Source organism: Dermacentor silvarum, unplaced genomic scaffold, assembly GCF_013339745.2.
Source record: "Dermacentor silvarum isolate Dsil-2018 unplaced genomic scaffold, BIME_Dsil_1.4 Seq215, whole genome shotgun sequence".
NCBI classification, from domain to species: domain Eukaryota; kingdom Metazoa; phylum Arthropoda; class Arachnida; order Ixodida; family Ixodidae; genus Dermacentor; species Dermacentor silvarum.
Genome location: NW_023605872.1, coordinates 69,063 through 96,097, shown reverse-complemented (window position 1 = coordinate 96,097; position 27,035 = coordinate 69,063). Strand labels below are relative to the sequence as shown.

The window sequence follows — 27,035 nt, the reverse complement described above, 5'->3', positions numbered from 1 at the left end:
AACCGACTTTAAGGGGATCGGTGTAAGCTTGGTCTTTGTAAGCTGGCTTTCGCACGTTCAGTGTTGCAGTGAACGAAGCCTACTGGCCGTATGCGAACGATGCGATGCGAACGGGTCCCGATAACACTATCGCGTTCTTCTCTTAAAGGCGAAGCTTAAGCGTCCTCCATTTTTTCCCTACAATTTCTTCCCGCCCTGTAGAATACCCCACCGGAAAGTTGTTCTAGTTAACCCCTTTGCCTTATACCTCTCCCTTTATAACAATGCTAACCACGATGAAGCAACGCGTCACAGCTCGCCTTTGAGCCAGATGTTTCTGGCGTCATTCACGCGAAACAACGCTACACGTGAAGAGCTGGCCGCCTCTACACCGTGTCGCCAGTGATTATAACATGACGCAGTTGAGAAGTATTCGCGCGTCTCGATAGCAAATGAAAGGCAAGCGTGAAGTTGGCCAGGCATGCGGTCGGCTGCTGTCGGCTACGGGCGCCGTTATGGGTCTATGGTAGGAGTTAGAGACGAAAAACCTTAACTGACATTATACAACTGGAAGCGGCACCGAGCTTCAGTCCCTGCTGTGCGAATACTTCACAAAACCCCTGTGTTTGTGTAGCCACGTGTGCAGCCATGACCGATTCTCGTCGGTTCGTGACATGTTCGTTTTTATACGCATTTTTTTTTGCCATCTGAGCGGGCTGGAAGCTGCTTTAAAACAAATCGTTCTCCACGTACAGGTGCCGTGTGCACAGGCAGCGTACGTGTGTCGGCATGTTCAAGCGTAAACAAGCGACCATGCAATGTGAAATCAGGTGAGTCCGTTGCAACGTGTGGCAGTACTGGTCTCACCGCAGACAAGTTTCTTGTGATTCCTTTTTCTCTGTAGAAAACATGGCGTTTGGTGGTTTCATTTCTCGCTCATTGTTAGAAGGAAAACAAACATATAACAAGTTATCCACAGTCTTGACTGTAGATTTTCCTTAAAATAGTTGCATGCGCCAACTTCAGAAGGAAACCTGTAGTCAGTTCAGTGTGTTGTGGAACCCACCGTGATAGCTTAGTGGCTATGGTGTTGAGCTGCTAAGCACGTGGTCGCGTGATCGAATCCCGGCCACGGCGGCCGCATTTCGATGGGGGTGAAATGCGAAAACACCCGTGTACTTAGATTTAGGTGCACGTTAAAGAACCCCCAGGTGGTCCAAATTTTTCAATGTCCCCCACTACGGCGTGCCTCATAATCAGATTGTGGTTTTGGCACGTAAAACACCATTAAAAAAAGAGTGTGTTGTGAAACATCGCCAGAAAGTGTTGGATATTATTGGAAGGCGGTAGTGCCGTAAGTAACAGTGCCCTGAAGTAACGCAATCGTGCTAGGTTAGTCGCGCTCTTCTCTTTTGATTCATAAACCTGTGTAGCAGTTTATGGTAGTGGGTTCGATTCCCACCGCCGCCGGGCACCCACTGGTTCAAATGGGCACAATCGTACCCCGGCCTGGCGTTCGGCTTCCTTCAGGGGTGATACCTTGCGTAAAGGAGTCTGAGCCCTAAATCCATGTCGTAAACCTCGTGAGCACAAAAAAAATGTTGCATTATAAAAAGGGTCCCAGGTTACTAACGCAATGCTGCTTCTAAAAGTGGTCAATTGCCTTTTAGCCAGATGTCTGCTGTTTATTGGAATGCATGCGACAATGATTAGGCAATATGTCACACGTGTAGCTCCATTTTCTCGAAATAGCAACTCCCCGCCACGTTTCGAAGAGCGGGCAAGAAAAAAAAAAATGTTACCATAGAGGTAGTAACCGGTGCAGTTACTGTTACACCGGCTACTAGCTATTTGCTAGCTATTTACTGCCTTCAATAATTCAAACTTAGTAGGTGCTGGTTTTAGTAAAAGGTACTATCCGTGTCACCAATAGTCTATTATGCTGTGTAGGGGCGGTCTTAATGCGATCTTTAGATAAACTATAGTCTTTATTATTATGTTGTATTAATAGTTATGTGCTGCATTGTGACGCACATCCGTGCAGATTGTACGTTGTACAAATATAGGTTCATAAAGTTGTTGATGTATCAAAGTACATAAGTGTCCACCAGTGCAACCTGTGCTACTCAAGAATATATGGTTAAATATACTCATAAGGTCGTCTTTAGAAATGAGTCGCGCGAAGTATCCCGATCATTTTATTGTGAGATGCATTCTACCCCTTTGCTTTTTGTTCCCTTCTGTACAGTGTAGTGTAATACATGCAACCTAATGATCCTGCCGCGTACGACCCCTAGGTACCGTAACTTGGCTGGTGTCATATAAACGCAAACTGTGTCGCAATGGGGTCATCGTTTTTTTTTCTCGCAACCTTGTTTGGGATACACTTTCACAAAAGAATCAGCCTAATTATTTCTTTGCAATGGAAGTGCCGCTTGTAAACAAAATAAACCCTACTAACGTAAGTGGGTAGCTAATGCCACTCACTATCCCACTGTCATTATTAAGTATGGTTCATTATTACTTATGCTAGTCAATCAACCAGCTTGATTCGATAGTAAATTTGCCTGTGCTACCTACCTGTGCCATTACTACCTATGTTTGCTAGCATCTGAGTAAACTTTGATGCAAGCTGTTACGACCTATTAGTTAAAAACTGACATCCTTTTTTTTTAAGGGTGCAGAATGACATCGGCAGTAAATTAGGCTATCTAAGAATTCTCTTGGTGTACTTTTCCTATTGCTCATCGCCTGTTCAAATTTATGATTTCCAAGTATTTATATTCGTCTTGAATGATAGGAGTGTTCGTGTGGCCTACAGAGAAAATAGGAGCGCTAGCCATTTTGATTAGTGCCCTTTATGACACGTACAATACAAGAATCGTGATTTACACCATCTTCAGCGGGTCTGCTTCCGCCTTTATGCGTTTCAGGAAGCGGAGGAAGCCCTTACGAAGATGTCAGATATGGCCCTTATATGTTTTATATATGGCCATATTTGGACATATAACTGCCCAAATAAGGCCTTATACTGCCATATAAGGATCTAAGTAAGGACTTATACTGCCATATAAGGGTCCAGATAAGGCCTTATACTGCCATATAAGGGTCCAAATAAGGCCTTATACTGCCATATAACGGTCCAGATATGGCCTTATACTGCCATATGAGGGTCCAGATAAAGCCTTATACTACCATATATGACTGCAAGTAAGGCTTTATAGCCATATAAGAGTACAAATAGGCCTTCTACTGCCATATATGGTTCCAAGTAAGCACCTTATATTGTCATATAAGGATTTATAAGTACACCTAAATTATAGTTACACCCCCTCCTCGGAGGCCGAGTTAGCCCCCCTCCAACCTTCACGCATCCAGCCCCACCAGTCCAACGTGTACCTTCAGCGCTCTGCGGGTTGTTGTAGAGAGAGAGAGGGGTGTCCTGAGATAATACGGTAAGTCGCTTTGTAACCTTTGCAGGAAAGGTTACAAAGCAACTTACATGTCTCCAAGAGTGTAAATGAACTGCGTATACTGCGCATACGGTGTACTTAATACAAGTCATTGACGAATTAGCCAGAACAGGTCCCAACATTCGTATCTTACTAGGCATGTTGAATATGAACGCCAGCGGCTGATATTTGCATACTATTCATTGGCAGGGCTTTGACGGATTACCCTGACGCCTGTTATAACCTTCTACAGCTTTCACGAATATTTCTGTCAGCCGCTTTTATTTAACCTTCCGTGAGACACCACTGCACGCAGGGTTTCTTTATTTTCCTTACTTTGCACTCGCAGCAACTGCTGTGGGGCCAAGAGCCTATTTCTGAGCTGCGGTCGGGCCCACCGCCCGACGCCACCGCCAACAACTGCGTGTCGTGCCTCGACACGGTTACCTCATTCGCCAAAGAGTGGCTGCGTTTTGGCATTTTCGCCAAGTACACCATTGCAAGCCCGCACTCCGACGAAGCACACTGTGCTTTACACGGAAAATTGCGCAGCTAATCGGTAGGCAGCTATCTGTAAGCACAAGTACGTGGTATAAGATGCAGCCAGGACGCAAGCGGAGAAGGGCTCGGATATCCCGCCGATGCAAGCGACGTGAGTTTCGAATTACTGGCGGCCAAGACAAAAACTGACGCATGCACGCGTCGGATACGGTGGCGAACGAATGTGCTCATCGGACTGCGATCTTGGAGATCTAAAAGAACTCGGGAAATTTTGAGCAGACTGCGACACATCGTTGCGTCATTCCGTAAGTCGTGTGACCGCTACGGCGGGTATTGAATGAAAGTGAAGTTGACATTGAACGCCCTTGAATGGCAGCATATCGGTGTGTATATCGTCTGTCTCTCTCTCTTTCGCGTGACTCTCCCGTCGGGGCTGCGTGCCTACTTGCTGAGAGGATGGACCGTGTCGATGCCGCACATCTCGTCATCACCTCGCGCGCTCACGGTTTTGAATCAGCGACCGATCGCTGTCACCTGGAATGATTAATCGCCGAGCTTTTTACGTGTGCACTACCGCTGAGTCACGAATGAGTGCCGTTTAGCGAAAGCTTTCAGCATTGGTGTGCGAGAGGGCCGAATGAATCATGAACAGCTTCGTTCTTTTACTGGAGAGAAATTTCCACCGTGCACGTGCGCTGCATATTTCTGTTTGCATATTTTACACGAAACTGCCCAGCTGTGAGCAGTATAGCACTGCAACGGCTTTTGGTACATGGCAAAGGACTTTGGAAAAAGCGCGCGAGAGGAAGACAGCAGGATAAAAGTCAATCAGAACAAATCATTTTTGAGGGCAAGCTCACTTCACTTGCACCTTTAACTGTCATGGATTGATTGATCCATTCATTCATTCGTTCATTCCTTCGGTTCATGCATATTGAATTCACGGAGTCAACTTCATTCACGGCATGTATAATTCTGAATTTTGTGCATCACAATCGGTAGCAGATACTTCAGTTGTTTCTAGCAGTTGTGAACGTCAAGCCAGAAGAGTCAGATTGGTGTTCTGAAAAAAGGAAACACAATACATGATTTACGTTGTTATTTAGAGACCACTGCTCCATTTCAGCAACGGAATATGTTATCGGCTCGGTAAAGAAGACAAAAACTGCAGAATAAAGTAAGGTGTAGCATTGATGCAACCATTCAGATGAGCCCCAGCAACTGACAAGGCTTCGTAAAGGAAAGGCGGGTGGGAGGGGGGGGGGGGGCGAGGGGGAGGGGGAGGAGGCGCGGAGAAATTTTGTTACTACTGAGTTTCTGACAGTCATCAGTACTAGAGTCAAACATGAAATCTACGCAGCCATAGACGCGCCTAAAGTTGGCTCAATACCACAGGCGTTTCTTGCAGTGATAATGTTTTCAATTCACATTGGCGGTAGCCCTGCCTGACCACCTTTTCACAAACAGAAGTTATCTCATGCGCGTTTCCCTAGATTCACCACATCTATGTGATTGCACGAACCGACCAACGAATAACGGTATTGCATACCAGGACAATCTATCAGATTTGCATTGCTGGTGGTGCATGTAATAGTAGAACAATGTAAGCCATACTTATCTGCTTCGTTTTCAGCTAACCGGAGGAGAGTTCAAGGGAAAATGAACGTTATTGGAAACTAAATGCACTCTCAAATCTGAGGCATGGATTTCGAGCAAGTCCTAGTCAAGGCCGGTGGGTTCGGCTTGTTCAACAAGACCGCCATGTTGCTGCTCCTGCTGCTGAGCGGCTTCCACACATCCCTGTACGTGTTTGGCCATTTCCTAATCACGGTGGCGCCGTTCAGCCAGTGGTGCTTCCCGAAGGACAGCATACCTTCGGTGGATGAGATAAGCCGACTGCCCAGGGCAAGTGTCAGGACCTCCGTGCACTTCCTACTTGGAATACGCTTACCGCAACGAAACAACCTTTCAGGAAAATCTCAAGTCTTGTCCTACAGGATGGCAGTACGACCGGAACGAGTTTTTCCAGACCATAACTATGGAGGTAAGCGATAGAAATGACTAATAAATTACATTTTTCTGCGCACACGTATAATGTGTGCTGCCACACCTAAGAAAATTGGGGCTCGAGAACTTTCTTACCGCCGTAAAGAATGTCAGCTGTAGCCCGCGGGGCATTTATGGTGGATTTGATGTTGTTACTTATCGCTTGGAGAGCCGTTGCCCAACCAATCAGAAAAAAAAAGAAAGAGAATGAAAATATGACGGGTCCTCCGCATTTAGCTTGTCTTGGATACGTCCATAGCTTCGACGAGAATACTTGCTGTGATCCGCGTAAGTGGGCTGTTTACAGATGGCAAAACAAGAGGTGCCGACTCTTGCAACCTTGCAGAAACGTTAAACCTAAGGAACATCGGAAGTATCGGTTCTTCTATTTACCAGTTAGTGAACCTTTGCCTCACTCACTATATAATGCGAATGAGTTCTGTTCCTCTGATGAGGAGAATACCTTATCGAGGTTAGCGACTCGTTACAAATAAAGCTATGGTGTGGCTACTTCACCAAACTTCAGAAGAATTTGCACTTCTACTGATGACATTCTTCAGAGACGACCAAACAACTTATCCCACTTCTAATGTATACAGTATCGAATGATAAGCAACATACACCTTCGAAAAGTCAGAGAGGAAGAATGCTCATATTGCCTTTGAGCAGCTAGGTGCGTGTGCATGTGAAACCCTCCCTCTTTCGGAAGTGTGAGCTGGATGTGCTTTCTCTTTCGGTTCTTGGCAGAATCAGTGGTTTTGTGGAGAGAGCTGGAAGTTGTACACGGTCCACACGGCATTTTGGGTTGGTTCCATGGTCGGCTACTTGATCTGCGGAACGTTATCAGATAGGTATGCACTTTAAGTATCAATAGTGACTGGTGGTACAGAATGTAGCTGCGTTCATTCATTCGTCGAATAAGTACGCGTGCCAGAGACCAGCTTTTCGTCAACTGGCATATTGAAGGCGGTTATTCAGACAGAAGGCCTTCATTTACGAGCGCAGTGCAATTAATTAATCACTAAGGGGTTCATTGACCGAATAAGTGCTTTGTTATGACCTCTCGTCAGTATATGAAGTTTCGCGATGCATAAAGCTGCATGCCTACAGCCTACTTGAAACGTGGGCGGACATTTTCACGAATGTGATGAACACGAAGGGGTGCACACCTGCTTCGTCTGGTGACTGCTGCTTCTACCCTGTAGGTAGCATATATGTAAACATATTCTCCGCCCCTTAAATTAAACCACTGAATGTCCCATAGTCGTTTGGCTGCGGCAGTATGTTTGGCATGTAAAACCCCATAATTATTTTTCGACTACTTGACCGATGCAATAGTGGCTGAGGAACTGTTCTAGTCGTCGGTAAGCACGGTTTTAGGGCCCGCGAGATCTTCACTGGTCAGCTTCGTGTTGTCCAGAAACCGCGGGCCTCCACCAAGGTGTCACGGAGAAATAAAGTATATTTACAAATGCGTAATGTACCGGGCAGAACTGGCGAGCAACATATTAGCAAGTCGCACTGTCGTACAGTGCTAACTGTACTGAGACATTATATCTGGCGAAGCAGTGCCGGTTGTATCAACGGACCTTTAACCCTTTTTGACGAGTGTTGCCCACAGGCAACATACCAGCATTTTTTTTCTGGCTGAGTTTTGGTATTGAACACGAAGTTTCTGGCTAAATGTTCTTCGGTCAACATTGAATTACAGGCAGCAAGCGTCATTCGTTGGTTTAGAGTTGGGAACACAGGCCGAGGGTGAAGCTTCACACGCGACTCACTCTCTTTCGAAAGCACGCTCAGAGGAGAGAGGCCAATGAAAGAGATCCGGCTGCAGTGGTGTCACACACGTGACGTAGAGCTAATGTAATACAATCTATGGTTAACATATGACGTGAAATGTCTGTACAAATTCCCAACGAAGCCACAGGTGGCTTGTGGTGAAGTCCAATTATTCCAGTTTTCTACTGGAAAAAGTTTCTGCGGAATATTTTGTATTGTCGTTGGTTACGCTTATTCTCGATGTGTATTGCACATTCAGGTGGAAACAAATTTTGTTTTTGTTTTTTTGGGGGGGATTTATATGGTGCCGTCAAAGGCTCTTCTGGGAACAAGGAACGAGTAAAATTTGTATTTTATTCAAGTCAAGCGCTATGACAGCGACAAACGTACCTTTTAATGGTTTCCTTCGGCTCTTTGTCCTATGAGTGTCAGCAATATGCATTTATTGTGAATTACGGGAACGGGAAGGGTGTTTTGGAATCTTTACTTGGAGGGTAAGCGAAAAAAAAAAGTAATCACAGTTAAGCCTTGTCACACATGCAAGGGACATGCGTTTTTCGCTGAAAATTTTACAAAAGTGATCCTGCGCTTACTGATCTTCAGTTCTTAGTGAAATATTACAGTAAGATCGCAGTTTTGAGGCCAGAATCGTTTAATGTAGCACTTGGTACAGTTACTTGCCTGATTTAAAAAAATTCGAGATTGACTTCATCTGTGAGAAATCTAGCTGCTGCAAAGGCAGCGCTAGCAGGCGCTAGCATGAACCTGTCTCGCCGCCGGTCAGAAGCTCAGGAAAGCAGCCGTCCAGGGAGGGTTGCTGCGTGTTCCAAGCGAACGGGCAACACGCGGCAACCGTCCTGGGACGGTTCCTTTCCGCAGCTGCCCACAGGCTGCGCCACAAGTTCATGCTAGCGCTCAGCAGCTAGCTTCCCCATAGACAAAGGCCCAACTTCGCCTATTTTTCTTAAAACCAGGCAAGTAATCGTACCGAGTGTAACATTCAACGCACAGACCAGCGGTAAGCGCAAAATCATTTTTATGTAATTTTCAACGAGAAATGCGCGTCCCTGTATTAAAGGGAAGTCTCTATAGTTCAAACAATGTCAGTAAAGAACAGCGGAAGAAATTAGAAGTGGGCGTAAAAACTGAAAAGGAAGCGGGAAAGCTACGAATGACTATAAGGCGGATTCCGTTTTTGGTCTTGAAGCGTTTTTAATGCGTTGGCGTTCGTAACAAACTTAGTGATAAGTGACTTTTTAATGTTTTCAGTGAAATGTGCTTTCCCGAACGTATATTTTCTTAGTGCAGAATTGGACGGAAGAAGACTGCCGCGATACTGACACTCATCGGAACTGGTGCCAACGTCGCTGGGACCTTTTTCACCGATCATGTGGGATTCTCGGTGCTTCGGTTTTTTACTGGCATGGGCTCACTGACCGTTAATAGTGCGATATTTGTTCTAGGTAAGTCGTGTAGGTCCTTCTTGTTGCTATTTTCTGGCAGCCGTTGCCCTAGGTTGAATGTGACATTACTTTAACTACGTAGTAGACACGTTGGTATAGCTGCCACGGACTCCGACGAGAGAAATGTACTGAACACGCAGGGTCACTTCATATTAAAACAAGGAGGGAGTATTAAGTTAAATTGCCTCGGCCGGCCTAATGCCAAAACCTCCCTGCCTCCCCCGCAAAAAATAAAATAAATATAAATAATATATAAAAATATATGTTTGAGAGCTGTGTTAGAACGATGTATTGGAGGATACACCGTTCTAACACAGCTCCATTTAAAGTGTTGATTTTCTGTAACAACTTATTTATTTTTTGAAGCGGTGAAATAACAAATACTATATAATGAATAAGCGGTGTTAAGTAATTAATTAGCGCCACAAAGCAAACACCAATCGACATGAAGGAAAAGTTGAACAACTTCGTCACATTTATTTTTGGGCATGGTGCGTATAAAAAACAACAACAGTGAAATGTTATTTCACTATAGTGATTAGACATTGCTTAATTGGTTTTCTGACCGTTCCACAGCTGAAACTCCGCACAAGCTTGCCGAAAACGCTACTGTGTCTTTTGTGTTAATTTTAACTTAAATCACCATTCTGAAGTACCAAACAGCGTATCAAAATTTATGCGTTGGGCTTTGTGGGGCAAACTCCCCAAAGCCCAGCGTATTGTATGTGTATTGTCAAGTCATTGTACATAGGAGAGAAAATAGCTGCATGTAGAAACTTTCGGATACCGCGTACTACTAATTTGCCACATCATAATGATCCTGAGCACAAACGTAGCAGACTGAAAGCTCCCGTCACACACGCATGAAAGACCACAGTGGTGATATCACTTTAAAAAAAAAATAAAGGGTCGTAGTAGTATGTCACGAAGCTGCGTGGGATTTTGTGACTATCAGTGACTCCGAGCACAGAATACATGTTTGTAACATTGTCAAAAGTTGCACAAGTTACAGTACCACCTTCTTTTGAAAAGACGATAAGTTTGAAAAAGACTCGAGTGGTCATTGATCGAAAACAAGGTACTTTATCACAAAGCACGGATGACTCTTCGGTCATCTTAACAGACAAAATCTTATTGTTCTGGCAGCCAGCATACACTTGCCTGTTCTCCACATCGATATCAAGAGGATCTGAAATAACTGTCAGCCCTTGGTTGACCAGCATATTTACTTTCCCCGTCATGGGAGATAATGCGTCATTCCTGTTGACCGGCACGTACTCTCTAGGTAAAGGTATACCGGGGTGAGAGAGTGCGTTTCCATCACTGGTGGGAAAGATTAGAACAAGCTTGAGGTTTCGTCGACTAGCCCCCAGATGCGTCTGTCATGCACTGCTCATTCTCAGTTACGGGATCTGTTTTAGGTATAGCACGAATCTTTGAAATATGCTGTTCTAAGCCGACACCTAAATGATCCATCACATCAAGAGATTTATCGGCGTACTTTGCTTCGAGGGCTGCTATCTGCACTTCCAAGATGCGACCCACTTCTGCCCAACGAGCTTGCTCAGCTAGAAACTGCTCTCTCTGACGAGCGCGCTTGGCTTTCATTACAGCAGCACGGTTCTGGCACTCCATATCCCATTTTTGCTCCACCAAAGCTCTCAACTCCAACCACAAATCCCTCTCTAAACTCGAGCAGGTGGCCTGGCGCCAGCTCCAATCCCGTACCTTTCTATCCCCAGCTCACCTTGCCCTTATCCACCCCGGCCTTTTCTCCCCTGAATGCACCCTCTGTGGTATACCCAGAGCAGACTTTCACCATATCCTCCACATTTGCTCTGAACTACAGCGACCCTCCGAATGGCAACTCACCGACATAGAGCGATGGGAGGTCGCGGTGTCCAGTTCGGACCCGGCTGCACAAAAGCAGCTGGTGGGCTGGGTTCTAAGCGTCGCTGGGAGCCATAAGCTCCCGTAGGCTGTAAACATGAGGCTCAAGAATTAATAAATGTTTTAACCACCACCAATCACCTGGGCTGGACGCCGTTACGGCGTTCGCCAGCCGCAGGATTCGGAGAGAGGCCGGCGATCGCGGAAGACGCGGCGGAAGATGGAAGATGGCGTCCGGGGCGCGGGGGTAGCAGCTACTCCAGCCTGTGGTCGCAACAGCTGGCTCCCTACTCCCACCTGGACGCAGGCGCCTCATCTAGTCCCTCCTGAAGACTGCGGTAGGCGAACGCCGTAAGGGCGTCCAGCCCAGGTCTGTCCGGCGTCTCCAATACCTCAGCTAAGCTCCGGCCGATGAACGTCGACAGGGCGGCCGGCCGCTTCCGGTATACTGAAGGATCGACGCTGTGCCGAGCTTCATCCTCAGGACGTGCTCCAATCTGCTCTTCGCGCGCTCCTTGCCCTGACTGTACATCGTGTCCACTTCACTGGTGAACGCTCTTCATGTACCTTGACCGCTTGCGTGAACTTCAGCTCTTTTCCTTGTGTATGTTTTCCTTTTACTTGCCCTGTGTTTAGCTATAGCTTGTTTGTTGTGCGCATTTACAAGCGGCTTCGTCATTTCCGATGACTTTCATCATCGTGATTTCATTTATTTAAATAACATGTACTCGAAGTCACACAGCTTCGTGACATTTACTACCTAGTGTCACACCATTTTCTACCTTAGTGTAACGGCAGTTGGTAGCGATATAGTTAGTAACATAACTGACTAAACTAGGTAGTAGTCACTGTTACTATAATGGTTCTCAGCTACCAATTCCAAACGAAGTTAGCACCACCTAATACAAATATTCTCACCTCTGCTGCATATATCGGACTAGCTGTGGCGTACTCCACAGTGGGTCCGATATATGTGTTACAGAATAGCAACCTTGAATCAGGTGGTACAGTGTACTAGACAGGTGGGGCTAACTGCGTTCGAAATAGGTAGCTGCAGACCCATTCGTACCAGTGACTACCTTGTTTAGTGAGTTATGTTAATAAATATGTCGTTACCAACTGCAATTATTCTATAAGGTAGCAAATTGTGTGACACTATAGGTAGTAACTACTACGACCTTTTTAACATCGAAGCTGTTTAAAGCTAGCCGTAATTTGTGGTGCGTAGCAAGAACCTACCAAGAAAGAAAAGAAACTTTCTGGCCGAGGCGGGATTCGAACCCGCGTACTCCCGGTCCCAAAGCTAGCGTCGTAGCCACTTGCCACTAGGCTATACAGCCGCGCTTGCAGAGCATGCATTTATGCGAACCATATGATTGCGTTCGAGCGTCGTCGTCTTCGTCTACAGCTAGCGCGTTCGTACGCTCGTGCTCTGCGAGGTGAAGAGGTTTTGCGCGCTATGAGAGCGAGAGAGAGACGCATTCACGGAACGGGTCTCATGGAACGGGGTGTCTGTGTTGCAACTTGCGCTGTGTAACGCGCAATGACGGCCGTAAGTCCGAGATGCGCGAAAAGAAATTATCATCATCATCATAAGTGATAGGATGAAAAGTTCGCACGCACTTTCGGAGAATGCTGGGCTACGATCGCCCAGCTTCGCTGTTTCAAGCGTTGCGCGGCCAAGTGCAAGGTTTTTAACAGCGAAGCTGTTCTAGATAACCGTAAAAAGTGCCGCCTACGGCCGCAAAACCTCGCCGATCTATGACGTCACTACGTTGCCTAGCAACCATCGCGCGGAGCGGCGTGTGCCTCGCCTCTTCTCCGTGCCGTGCACATGTTGCCTTGACGTGGGACGTTAAGGAGATGGAAGGAGAGCAAGCGCGCCGCGCGCGCAATGCTCGGGAGAGGGGAAGATAACATAAGAGCGCGATAGAGAGAAAAAAATGTCACAGTTTCGCCCTAAGGGCGAAGCAATGAATGCGATATCAACACAGCAATGTCATACGAAGTAAGGTGAGCGGCTTTGGTAGCAATATGAATTGTAGTAAACATGAGCTGATTAAGTAAGCAGGTGTGCTGCGGCGTAAGTAGACCGACATGAAGAGAGACTCGATGACCACGAGAAGGCGCGTGTGAAACGGTGGTGTTGATGAGAAGCGCTTCCCGTGGGCAGCGCGTGCGAAGGGACACACCTGTAGCGCTGTACTGCCGATCCGGGCAGCATTGCATGTGTAGCGTGCGTTGGAAAATGTGACCCGACTATTACTAACTGAATGAACAAGCGTGGTGTGAGCGCGCACAAACAAACACGAAGAGATCACACTGAATGACTGCAGACAACGACTATCAAAACGCTGGCAGCAAGCATACGCCGCAGCGGGCGAAGGTACGTGCGGTGTATCGCTTCAACGGAAACTGAGCGGCGAATGCACGGCGCATAAAGGTCAGAGCCGTGTGGCGATAAGAGACGGTGCGGACGAGCGACGAGCGCGGTTGTTGGCAGAGTAGAAGTGCCCTCCTAAATACCATTTTTATATGGTATTTAGGAGTTGTTGTCGCCTTTAATTGGCGTCGGCTACTCCTTTTCACATAGAGATATAAAAGAAAAAAAAGAATGAAAAGAACTAAAGAAAGAACTAAAACTCGACTCCAAATCACAATAACACAAAGTCCAGTCCCACAAGTACACTAATGCCACACTAATACTAAAGACAACTCAGAAACACAGCAACACAAAGTTCAGTCACAAAGGCAAATTAAAGTAAACACAAAATCCAGTCACATAAATACACTAATGCCACACTAAAACTGAAAGTCAACCCAGAAAAACAGCACACAAAGTTCAGTCACATAGATGCACTAATGTAAACACAAAGTCCGGCCACGTAACTGTACTAAAATCACGGTGCATAAGATAGCACGTATTAGACTCAAATGAAGGTGCGTGAACCCAGTTGTTGAATTAACCAAGTTCAGATAAAATAAAAATCCCATAGAGTGAGCTTATCGCAGATAAACATTCTTTTCAATGGCTTCCGAGAATATTGCTCGCTTCTAGAAATCTTTGGAGGGCCATTAACGCTGCCTGTGAGTCATAAAGGATGACCGATAGTTTCCCTTTTTGCGTTGAATTTATGTATCGTAACAAAGACAATATTGCAAAAAGCTCTGTTGTAGTTGGTGATGTCGTGTGAGACAGTTTAAACGTCTGTATTCGGTTCCATTCTGGAATGACAAAGACAGCTGTAGAGAATTTGTTTGACAAGAAACGTCTGCATACGCTTGAATACATCCAGGGTACCGAAAGTATATCTGATATAACGCTAGTTGTTGTCTGCTAGCATAAACATGTCTCGTTTGCAAATAATTCCGTCAGCCGAAAGTTCAGTTTTTGGGGCGACAAGTCGCCATGGACGGTAGGAAATATCTGAGATCCAAAATTCGTGATGTGGTAGTAGATTTTCTTGCACCTGAATCGCAGTATTGATGTTCGCCCTGTCTTTCTCAGTAAGTAAATTGCTAGTGGGTGCCTTTTGTGCTGCACTGAAACGCGAAAGTAGTGTCGACAGGTTTCAACCGTCCTCATAACAGGGAATGGAGGATGACGTGCCTCTGCAATTACTAAGGAACTTGAGGTTGCTCGAGGAACACCTGAGCATACTCTAAGGCTCCTAGCTATTAATCGTTGCAGTCGCTCTTCAGATGAACGGGAGATTCCATGCAGAGCAGGTGAAGAATAAGCTATCTTCTTTATACGTGGATTATGTACTTTCAGTAGTGATGAATTAGTAGCACAAGTAGTAGTATAATAATATAATAATAATAAGTAGTAGTATAAGTGCATTATGTACTTTCAGTAGTGATGAAACCGACCCTCCTCATGTCGTGCCTGCTACGCGGCGAAGAACATATATTGTTGAGTTTATTTGTTCTTCGAAGGCTTTAATGTGAGAATTCCAAGAAAGTTGTCTGTCTAGTATAACCCCCAGAAATTTGTGTTGTTTTACTATGTCTAAACGTTGTCCCTCAAGGCACAGCCGTCTTACTGTAAGACAGCTCCATTCCTCTTTCCTTTAAGAATTTGTCCACAATGTTTAGGCCTTCCTGCGAAATTGATTGAACAAGGCTGGCACATGAACCAGAGGCCCAAATGCAAACATCATCCGCATATATGGAGTAGTGTAGTGCAGGTGGAAGTCTCCGCGGTAAATCCGCCATCACACAATTAAAGAGAAACGGGCTTAAGACACTGCCTTGTGGGACTCTTTGAATAAAATTATGAGAGGAAAGTTTTCCTTCGCTTGTTTGAATGAATGTTGATCTGCCATTCAAGAAGTTGGATATCTACCGCAGCGCCCTTCCAGAGACTCCCAGTTCTAGTAGACCACACAATACATCACCATGACTGACTGTGTCGAAGGCTCGCTTAATGTCTAAAAAACCGCTATCGTGACATTTCCCTTAGCTCGTTCATGTTCAACATAGGTGACGATATCCAAAATTGCATCCATGGTGCACCGCCGCCTTCGAAATCCTGTCATGTGATCTGGAAGTGCTTCATTTGCTCACACCACCATTGCAGCCTAGTGTCAATCATTTTCTCCATGACCTTGCGTAAACAGCTCGTCAGACTCACAGGACGAAAAGACTCAAGAGATAGAGGAGTTTTACCAGGCTTCAATATAGGTATCACACGTGCTATTTTCCAAGAGTCGGGGACACACTCCTTTTTCCACAAGTCCACAACTCCAAAAGTGTCAGTCGACCATTAGGTCCCATGTTTTGCAACATACTGTTTGCATTTGTTTCTGATCACTTTTATAAGCATCGGCACAGTGGTCCCATGGCAAACAGCCATTTTGTTACTATCCGGATCGCGGAAGCATGGCCTCAACTTTAATTTGTCCTAAAACGTGGCAGAGCAGTGTTGAAATACTCGGTGCACACGAGCTTAGCAGACTGACTCTATATAGACACGATGTGCCTGCTCCTCCGTGAATTAATTGCTTGCATTATTCCCTTCATAACTTGTTCCCCTATACTCTATCCCTCTGAATTCTAGCCAACTGAGAGACAGCCTCGGTGACATATTTGACCTTTCATATATCTTCCATGTTCTTGGTAACCAGGGGTCAAATTCACAAGAGTTTTCGTTCGTAAGTGTTCTTTGACATTGGCCGGCCGCATTCGTTGATAATACATCTAGCGTCAGGATTGGCTGGAGTGTTACTGAAGATTATATATTAAGAGATCTTTGTGAATGCGGGCCCAGTACGATATGTTCCATTTCCTGTTTCGTAATTGCAGCCTTGCCGTGTTGAGCAATGATTCATTTGTGTGGCGTTTGATGCAGTGACGGAGTACACGGTGTCTCACAGAAGGACACTGGTGGCCTTTGTGTGGGCCACCACGTGGGCAGTGGTGGGCTGCGCGGTACCCTGGTACGGCTACCTGACACAGAGCTGGCGGGCCTTGCTCTATGCTGCAGCAATTTCCGACGTACTGCTGCTGCTTTGTCTATGGTACGTTCTTTTCTTTACAAGTCTTAGATCTGTGGGGGGCTAACGAACAAGTTCTCAATAGTCTAGAAGCAGCGTAAAACCCCACAGAAAGTTTGCTGTTGTTGCACAAGCCAGATGGGATTAACGGACGCATCAGTGCGTACATGGACTCCGAAAATTTGCATGGAAAGGAAGTTTGCGATCCTAGTGCCGTTATACGGTTGACTGAGTTTTCTATATTATACGAAGGCTAATGACTGGGCGGAAATTTAGCCGCATTCGGTTTCAATGCCCATCGGGATAAGTTCAGACACCGGTCTCATTAGTCTAGTCGTAGCGTATCAAGAGTGACCACTTGGCAGACACATCCAGCGCACCGCTTAGCTTTCCTATTCAGCATTCTGATACACTGAACTTTTGGCCTTGCAAGATAACGATAGGTATATATTTTTCAATATTCTTGACTTAGGAACTAATCGTTATGCTTGACGCTCTTGTGCGAATTTATTACTCAGTTGTAATTTCTTTGTTGTTACGCGTACGTAGAGTTACCAACATCTAGGCACATGTGTTGTTGATAGATTACTCTCCTGACAATATTTGCAACACAACTCTGTCCCTCAGATGTAGGACCGTTGTCAGTACCAAACTTAAGATGCTACATTTCTTTGCTTTTTCAAATCTCAGATGGACAATGATCTCTACAAACACGCGCGAACAGCGACTTTACAGGAAACGGTGCTGAACGTATGGTTATCGTCGCCTTTAACGGTGTTTATGCACTGCGTATGGCGCCACGTTTCGGAATTTGCAGGCCTAGGCATGTCTAGTGAGGTGCCTGTCGTGTTATCAGTCGGTGATCACTTAAACGCGGGTTCAAACTGCGCTCTATTTTATGGCGCAGCGTCAATACACATAAATTTCACGTTTAAAAACACAAATGGAAATCACGTGCTGTCTTAATGCCAAACTTGAGCGTTGTGACAAGCCCGTCAAATTACCATTCTGCGCATTATTTTTACCACACTTCGTTATGATGAAGTATAGTGGAAGTATAGTGATAGAGAGAGAAAATGACAAATGAAAGGCAGGGAGGTTAGCCAGGACTGGGCCCGGTTGGCTACCCTACACTGGGGGAGGGCAAAAAGGGGAAGGAAAGATTAGGAGAAGGGAAAGTACACTGTGGATATCGCCGATCTGGTAACAGTTTTCTGCTGTATATCGCTGACAGTCACTCAATCCGAATCACAGATGGTCACTCAAACCGGTAGTTTTCAAAAATCGCAGAAGCGTTTTTGTGGCCTTTTGTAGCTCCGATATCCGAGGGCATGGCCCCAAGATCTTGTTCAAGGGGAAGGGTTTTATACGCTACTGATTTAGAGCTGTGCAAAGGCCAAGTCTTTCATTTTAAAGAGATGGGCAGTGGCACGGGAGGTGTTCTATTGTCTCAGCGACACCTCAGGCATTGCACTCAGCCTGGCCTGAAACATAAGTACTGCACTTGATTTGATGCGGATTTTCTATCGCAGCTGGATTCCCGAGTCTTCGTGCTGGCTTCTGTCAGTTGGTCGCGTTGCCGAGGCGGTCCATTCGATCCAGCGCCTCGCATCAATGAACAGAAGAAAAGTCACAAAAGAACAAATCTTGGAACTCTTAATTGTGAGTATTGAGGCGCTATTGAACATAAAAGAAAATTCAGAAACTTTCATTTCCCGATGAACTGTACTGTACTGTGAGCGGAGGAAGCGGGCAGAAAGGTTGAAAAACGTTTAATTGGCAAAATTACAAACTGCGTTCATTGTCTGAGGCTGAAAAAACTTCGGCTCCCCGCTCTCCTCTCGCAAAACGTCCAACCACTCTCAAGGTTGCTTGACCTCGTCTCTGAATAAAGCTATGTTTAGAGCTGAAGCTCACATCCCACCCCACTTAGAAGTCCAAGTCCACTTGGAAAAGAAAAGTTAGCTTGCATTGACAGGTCATAGTCTTGTAGATGTCGGGGTTGTGTGCGATGACGCAGGGGTCGTCGACTTGGAGGGTGGGCCGAGGCTTCCTCTACGGGTGAAGGTGAGGTATGTGCGTCTACAAGTTCAGCGGAGGCGTGAACAGAGACGTGGTCTTCGGGCGGCGACTCGGCGGAGTCTGAAGTAGGGGATTCATCTCCCTCAGTCGGCTGGGCCAGGATTGGGTCAAAGTATGGTGGACGGTATCTCTTCATCTGGCTTACATGAACAACTCGAGTGTCTTGTGTAGACATTGTGGAGTTGGTTACCTGCCGAACGTCGTATGTGACTGGAGTTCGCTTGCGTGTGACTTGGTATAAGCCTTTGAACTTGGGAGCAATTAAGCTTTTCAGATCCCTGTAGGATAGGCTCTTGTCGTCGTACCCATACAAAGTCGCGAATGTCAAATGACGCATCGCAGTGGGTCCTGTCATATATTGTTTTCCGAGTTTCTTGCGCTTGTTCCGAGTTACTGACTGCTTCGCTTCGCCGGTCGGGCAGTGTCAGGAGCCTTTCGCTGAGGTTAGAGGCTTGATGTGGGCGGACTTTTTGATGTGGCAGCTTTGGTATGAACCCAAACAAAAGTTCGAAGGGCGAAAAGCCAGTGCTTCGATGTTGGGTTGTATTGACAGCGAAAGCGGCTTCTTCCAGTTTCGTGACCCAAAGTGACTGATCACCATCGCATTGTTTCCGAAGTACCGTCACAAGTGTTCCATTGGCGCGCTCAACGAGTCCGTTGCTGGCTGCACGGTATGTTACTGAAAAATGCATGTTCACACCATGCATGCGCATGAAATTCTTGAAGTGGTGAGACTCAAATGACTTCGCATGATCGGAGAGACAGTCGTCAGGGGCTCCAAATCTGTAGAACAACGAATGCAAGTGCTTCAGCACATCTTTGGTTGAGGTGGTGGGCACCGCTGCTGGGACGATGTATCTGGTTGTGAAGTCAATGACGTTGAGGATGTACTTCTCTTCTGTTCCTGGCATTGTGATGTGGTCAAGAGCTATGGCACTGAAGGGAATCTCAGTAGTAGGCATGTAACACATTGTGCCAACTGAACGTGTGGTAGGCCGGTTGTACACCTGGCAAACTTGACAGGCTTCGACATACTCTTTCGTAGTAGCAGCCATCTTCGGCCACCAATAGCGGTCTTTGATCTTTGTGAGGGTGCGTGACACATCCATGTGTCTATTGGCATCATGAGCAAGTTCAAGGACTTGCTGTTGCATCTTGGCTGGGACAACAATTGTGTGCAGGTCTAGACTCACAACCCTGCAGAGGATATCACTGACCACAACAAAGTTCTGGTTCTCCTGTCCTGACAGAAGCTTTGCACGGATGGCCTTGCATGTTTCATCTTCTGCTTGCAATGTGATGAGGGTGTGGACTTGAGATACTGTGGCGCGTGAGTAACGTGAAAGCATGTCAACCACATGATTTTGGCGTCCTGGTCGATGTTCAACAGAGAAGTCAAACTCTGCTAGGTCGAGTAGCATTCCCGTGAAGCGTCGTGACGGTTTAAAGTTTGTCGTCAACCAGGCGACTGACCAGTTGTCTGTCAGAAGATGGAACCGTCGTCCGAGTAGGTAATGTCGAAACTTCACTATAATGGCCCAATGTACGGCCAAAGCTTCCCAAACGTTGCTGTGTAGTTTACGCTCAGGTTCTGTGAGCAATCGACTGGCATACTCGATCACAGTCTCTTTGCCGTCTTTCTTTTGAGTGAGCACTGCCCCAAGGGCTGTAGCAGATGCGTCTGTGGCGACTGCCGTAGGTGCATTAGCGTCAAAATGGTCCAATATTGGGGTGATGTTAGTGCAGAGCGAATAGTGTCGAAGGCTCGTTGGCATTCAGGTGTCCACTCAAACACAACAGACCTAATGGCGGCTTGGAGTGGCGCAGCAATCTTCGAAAAGTCACGTATGAAGCGTCTGTAGAAATTGGCTGTTTGGAGCCAAGAGAGTGCCTGTTTTGATGTTTTTGGCACCGGTATTCGCAGGAGTGCTTCAATCTTTGAGGGGTCTGGTTGCTTGCCTTGTTCCGAGATCAGAAATCCGAGAAACTTCACCGAAGAAACAGCAAACCTGCACTTCTTCAGGGAAACCTTGAAGCCGGCCCGCTGCAGGAGAGTTAAAGTCTCCTCCAGAAGATCTATGAACCCCGACAATGTGTTGGCGAAGATGATGATGTCGTCCGGGTATGTGCGTACACCTGATGTGGACTGTCGAGGCTTTAGCTGAGAAAATATTTTGTGCATCGCCTTTTGAAAGGTGGATGGTGCATTCTTCAACCCGAAAGGCATTCGCGTCCATTTGAAAGTACCCTGGTGCGTGATGAATGTGGTTTTCTCCTGGTCTTCCTCTTTCACTCTGATTTGCCAGTATGCACAGCACAAATCCAAGACCGCGAACAGGGAGCTGCCAGCAAGGTCATCAAAAATGTCGTCAGCCCGGGGAAGTGGCTGCAGAACATTCGCTGTCATATGGTTCAGAGGTATGTAATTCACACACAACCTCTTTTTGGTGTTTTGCGTCACTACCACCGCTGGAAAGCCCCATGCGCCATAGGATGGTCGGATGATGTCACTCTCAAGCAGAGTCGCTGTCTGACGCTCGAGAAATTGTCTATCACTGGCTGTTTAACGGTACGGCTGTCGACCATAGGGCTTGGCGTCAGGCACCAGTTTAATCTCGTGTTCGATGCCTTCATAGAGACCGATGTCTTCAGGGCTTGTGCTGAAAAGACCAGCATGACGTTGTACAATGCGCTTTACGGCTGCTTGTTCTTCGTGATTGAGCTGAGCTCCAAGGCAGATGTCATTCAGGGGATCGTCAGGGACGTTAGCAAGTGGGTCTGAAGGCAATGGGTTGGAAGAGCTTGTCTGGAGTGGGCTTGTGGGGCATGTTGTTTCCAGTTGAACTAGGGCCGCCTTGTTGAGCTGGCTCCACAAGGGTTCATTCTCGTCTGGCTCGTACTCGAATTGAAGTGGCTTTGCCGTGGGCTGCGAGGAATCAAAACGTGACAATGCAGATGTTGTCAAAATCACTGCATTTGACATTCTTGGCAATAGTTTCTCTTTGCACTGCACGACAACGTTGGTAGATGGCTGGGAGATCACAGGCAGCTTCGGAGGTTTGAAGTGGAGTTCAGCTTGAGCTGCGTAAAACCAATCCTCTCCCAGAATGAGGGGAAGGGCGTTCCGTTCAAGGATGGCTGCTTCGACAACTGCGGATAGAGGCCCAATAGTGATCCTCAAAAAGACAGATCCTTCCGGCATGACGGAGCTTCCGCCGACGACAAGCAAAGGTGGCTTGGTCCACGGTTCGATGTTGAGGTTTGATGCTAAGCTTGCTGCAAGAATGATGACGTTTGAACCGCTGTCTGGGAAAGCACTGATCTCTCCCAGTCCTTTGACGTGAGCAGTAGCGACGGCACATCTGAACTTGGATCCATACAGGGTGTCATCGACACGGCCAACACAGGCTGTTGGTGCTTTGGGGACTGTCGGCTTGTTGTCACCCGAAGGTTGCTTTGGTGCAGTACATTTACTTGCTAGGTGACCGTTCTCTTGCGAGTTGTAGCACACCGCATCTTTCAAGTCTTGTCCTTTTCTGTATGCTGGGGCACCATACTTAGCTGAAATGACTTCGTACCTCGACTCTTGGTCCGCAGAGAGTCGAGTCGAGGTGTTAATACGAGGAGGCGGTGTCATGCGTGTGGTGTGCTGGAACGTTCATGGTCGAGCAGTCTGTGAGGAGTTCACAATACTGTCAGTTCTGGCACTAGCACTCTGGAGCTGGGGGCGTCCTGGCTGTCTTGCGAATTGCTCTGCTGGCTGTGGAGATCGGATCAGGCGGGCGTGGTCCACTGCTCTATCCACTTCGGATACAATGCTGAGGAAGTCGTCCACGGTACGGGGTAGCTGAAGAGCGATTGATGTGGCTACCTGGTCGTCGCGAATGCCTTGAACGAGGTATTCGATGCGTTCCTTGTCAGTAATGGGAGCATGACAACGTGACATGGTCTTGAGCTTTGCAAAGGTGTACTGCTGTAGGCTCTCTCCGGCTTTTTGTGTGAGGGCTGTGACCTCCTGTTGCCACTGTATCATGGAAAGTTGCTCGCCGAATTGTTCTTGGAGTCCGGCCTTCCAGATGGTTATGTGGTAAGCTGTCGCCCTGTTGAGGCATGCCAGTCTGCTGCGACTCCACGTAGCTTTCCTTGCGCAATGGCGAGGAGAGTTAGGTCTTCCCATCGTGCAAGTCGTTGAATGCGCTCGAGCTCTTCGATCCAGTGCTTGAAAGTAGGGGTGCCACTTCCGTTGAAGGTAGGCAGCGATGCTGAGAGGTCTGGTAGCGTTGTCACGTGCACTGGGCTCGCGTGACTTGCTATCGTGGTCATCATAATGGCCATGTTTTGGTGAAGAAAAGCTGCCATGCGCTGCATGTTCTCTGCTGGGTCTGACGTCGTAGGCACTGGCATGGTCGGGAACGACGTTGAAATCTCGGGCATGCATGGCACGGGTTCGTGGTTTGGCGGTGGGTCTTTCGCGGTATCAACCAAAAGTCGGTCGATTAGTTCCTCCTTGTTTGCCGGTTGTGGAGAGGTTTCAGCGTTGCAGCTCAGTTTTAATCAATTGTGCATTCAACGTGGCGAGGTCTTCTGCGGTGGCAACACGCCAGTTGATGAACGACATCGTTGTTGACACGCCGGGCTGGGTAGGCTTAGGAATGGTTTGGCGTTCAACAGCGCTCAGTCGAGGGCACGGCGGCTTACTTGGTGGCGAAGTGGCTGTGGCAGGTTGCGGATGTCGACTGCGCCATGTGTGAGCGGAGGAAGCGGGCAGAAAGGTTGAAAAACATTTAATTGGCGAAATTACAAACTGCGTTCATTGTCTGAGGATGAAAAAACTCCGGCTCCTTGCTCTCCTCTCGCAAAACTACAGTGTACTAGAAGGGGGCAGTGGGCTTACTCTCCGGCGGAGGCTATGCGATGCGGCGGCTCCACGAATGTCACAGATATGAGCTTCTCCGATAGCCCGAGCGGCGGCGCTGGCGTCAGTTTCAATGGAGCGTGGGTGCGACGGCGCAGCTGCCCAGTGCCCGCCCAGTGCCCGATCATATTCGTTGGAGTTGCAGAGCTGCGTTGTTTTTGTTTTTTTTTTGTTTATTTGTTTTTTTTTTTGTGGACGTCTTTTTTTTCGCACATAGCCTTCAAGAGATTAGTATGCCTTGCAGTAACTGAGCCATGCCGCGGCATCGACAAAATCACTGTTACGCGCCTGGGTGCCAAACAGGCTATGCTTATGTGAAGGATGGGCCGAAGTTGTCCTTGTTTGGCGTCCCGAAGGATAAAAATAGGCGGGAAGAGTGGGAAAAAAACCTCCACAGAGCTGACAAGCCCCTGGACGACACGAGCGCAGTATGCGGAGCTCCATTTCGAGCCACGTTTTGAGCTCATGTCCACCGCAGTTCCTGATCACTGAATTGTCTTTCTTTTTATGGTCTAGTTAGGTCAGTTAGCGAAGGAAACTGCGAGGAAGGTACACTGGGCTCCTTACTGGAAGTTGACTATCTCGAAGCATCATGTGACCGAAATGAGTGCAGTCACACTGCTGCTAGCGCTACTGCCACAGAGGCCACACAAAACGTGGTGCCCCAGCATTGCACGGGCTCTGCGGGTTTCAAACGACCATAACCAGCACGTGGCCAGAAGCGACTCGAGACTCACTTAACACATTGCGGGCTATGTTGCGCGGGAGTATATTGTCAATTCCAGCACAAAATGCCAAGAATGCATAAAGCTGCTTACTATGACGCCACCAGGCGAAAGTTTTCATGCCCGGCTAACAAACCTCTGTGACCGAGGAGGCCTCCTTTATCCCTCCAGTCAGCTGTACGGCTTCGTGAAAAAGGTAGAGGATCTTTTCACAGAATGCTTCTGTCAGAGTGAGCCACACTCTGACAGCGTTATGGACATGCTGGCAGTTGTTAAGAGTAAGCTTCCCCTCGAAGTTGGCTGCAATGTGCACACTCTTAGCCTCACAGCTAAAATAATTAGTTTTTACATTGTCACACGTCTGCATTTTTATGTGAAAGAAATTAACTGTGACAAGGCAGGAAAGCGGCAGAGGACCAAGCTGCTGAAGTTGAACCATTGCTTCTGAGTTGAAGTGCATGAAACAATGGCTTGCTGTACTTGCAAATAAAAGCTTTGTGTCAGCAACAGCCCTGTTATTTTCATTTTGCTTACCCTTATATAGCTGTACATAAGCACAGGCCTGAGCCTAATTGTCAAGTGAACTAGTTTTCACTTTTTGTTCAGGCCTCCTTCCATTTCTTTATGGAAAACATCAACCTGATTTGACGTAATAAATGTGTGCCAGCGTAATGATGGTTAATAATAAACGCAGAAGGCTACTGTGAAGCAAGGAACAACTAAAGTGCAACAATGAAATATTTAAGCCATATATACAAATTCATTTTGGCTAAGCAAAGGCACAAACCTGGTTAGCATGCCTGATGTTTTTTTTTTTTTTTTTCTTAGCCCAGCTGGGTAGTATGTGCGCAGTTTTCTGTCTGACAAAATTTTACATTAGGTCGACACGGCATGAAACCGTATATTTGGTCACCGTCCCTTTCATTCAAAATTTTCTTTCAATTTTTTTTACGATTGCCCGATAATTCGGAAAATTTGAAGGCCCCTTCCACATAAGCCCAAGAGTAGCCGTCTTCCTTTTCCACAAGGTACTATTATGGCAAATATCATGTGGCCTAAACAAATATAGTGCTTGCTAAGATATGTAAGGACTGTCAAGTATGCCAAAATTAAAAACAAATAAGAGTGTGAACTGCTTCGAACTGAAACCGTCATAAACGCAAGGAAAATCAAAGCTTCTGCAAGCAAAGCTTCCATTGAAGTTGCCAGTGGCGCCACCTCTTGGATGCGACGCTGACTGCGTCAGAGCAGCGGCAGAGTAAGCCCACTGCCCCCTTCTAGTACACTGTAGCAAAACGTCCAACGACTCTCAAGGTTGCTTGACCTCGTCTCTGAATAAAGCTATGTTTAGAGCTGAAGCTCACAAGAGCGGCACATATCCGTGTCTGGCCGTTCTGCACGAAGTTTACCCTGACGTATATCGCGACGACGCCTGCCCATCCTGCAGGCAGACCTCCACTCTAGCACACATGCTCTGGGAGTGCGGGTCGAGATACCCCAAGTTCAGCAAGGATGAGTGGGACTAGCTTCTGCGTAGCCCCGCTCTAGACAAGCAAATCCTGGCTGTCCGGCGTGCATGCCCGCGACCGGGCCGGTGGGCTAGACCTGCCGGTCCCGACGTGGGACTAGCCGGGTGCGCGACGAGTTCGCGTCCTCGCCGGACCTGTAATAAAAGTTATTTCACTCACTCACTCGCTCACGTGGAATGAGCTGATCCGAACTGATTCAATTGAGGCGCCGCACACCGACCGCACCGCCAAACAGAGAGGGGAAAAAAAAAGAAAATGGTGATACGTCATCGATGCGAGGCCCCGCCCCTGGACGGGTTTGTTGTGAACGTGGAGGAAGTTCCTCCATGGTTGGGAAAATAGTCTAGAGTGTATTCTAGTACACTGTAGTCGCACCCCGCAAGCCTACCGCCGGTAGCAACACTACATTTGCTAGTAGGTACAGCGTTTGACCGCTGGCGCCACGCTGCGCCGCTCGCACGTACCGCGTTTCTAGGTGGTTCCGTTCACCGAGGGCGCTCGAACACAATGATATGGTTAGGTGGCGTATACACAATAGTCATGGCTAGGTGGCGTATGCCACCGCCCGATTTAAAGGGTTCAGCCTCATCCATCCATCCATCCATCCATCCATCCATCCATCCATGGTTTGCACGAATGCACCCCATAGAGTTTCACACCATAAAATAGTGAGAAACTCTATGATGCACCCTTTGGAAGTGTGGCTGTATGGCCGAGTGGTTACGGCGCTCGCTTCGGGATCTTGCGTACGCGGGTTCGGCTAAATTTTTTTTTTTAAATATCACGCTTTTCCCTTTCTTTTTCTCTCTCACTGTTTGCCAGCGCGGTCGCTTGAACCCCGGCGCCCGTGGTGCCGGGCGCCGACGCGAAGCGGCGGTGGTTGGGTGTTGCGGAGCGCAGCGTAGCAACACCCCAAATAAAAAAATACTGCTCCAGTCAGGTGAACTGCTCCCTCCCTGATAGTGAGATTATATTTGGATCATCAAAACAGTGATGCGTTTATAATACCACCGATCCCAACAGCAGGCTAAGTCACCACCAGCCCAGCGTTTTCTCCGTCAACGCCTCCTCCGTTCCAACGGCGGCGGCTCGAAACATGGTACGCGCGAGCGGCGCAGCGTGGCGCTAGCGGTCAAACGCTGTACCTACTAGCAAATGGAAATACGCGGCCCG

General features: G+C 47.3%; 1 protein-coding gene across 1 annotated transcript; it reads left to right on the top strand.

Moving 5' to 3' along the window:
* Positions 1–5,306: 5,306 nt before the first annotated feature.
* Positions 5,307–18,676, top strand: LOC119434746 (solute carrier family 22 member 4). The gene is made up of 6 exons (XM_037701824.2): positions 5,307–5,976; positions 6,726–6,829; positions 9,069–9,223; positions 16,467–16,635; positions 18,144–18,273; positions 18,632–18,676. Exons 1-6 carry the CDS (start codon positions 5,971–5,973, stop codon positions 18,674–18,676), a joined length of 609 nt encoding a protein of 202 aa, XP_037557752.1. The 5' UTR covers positions 5,307–5,970.
* Positions 18,677–27,035: the final 8,359 nt, after the last annotated feature.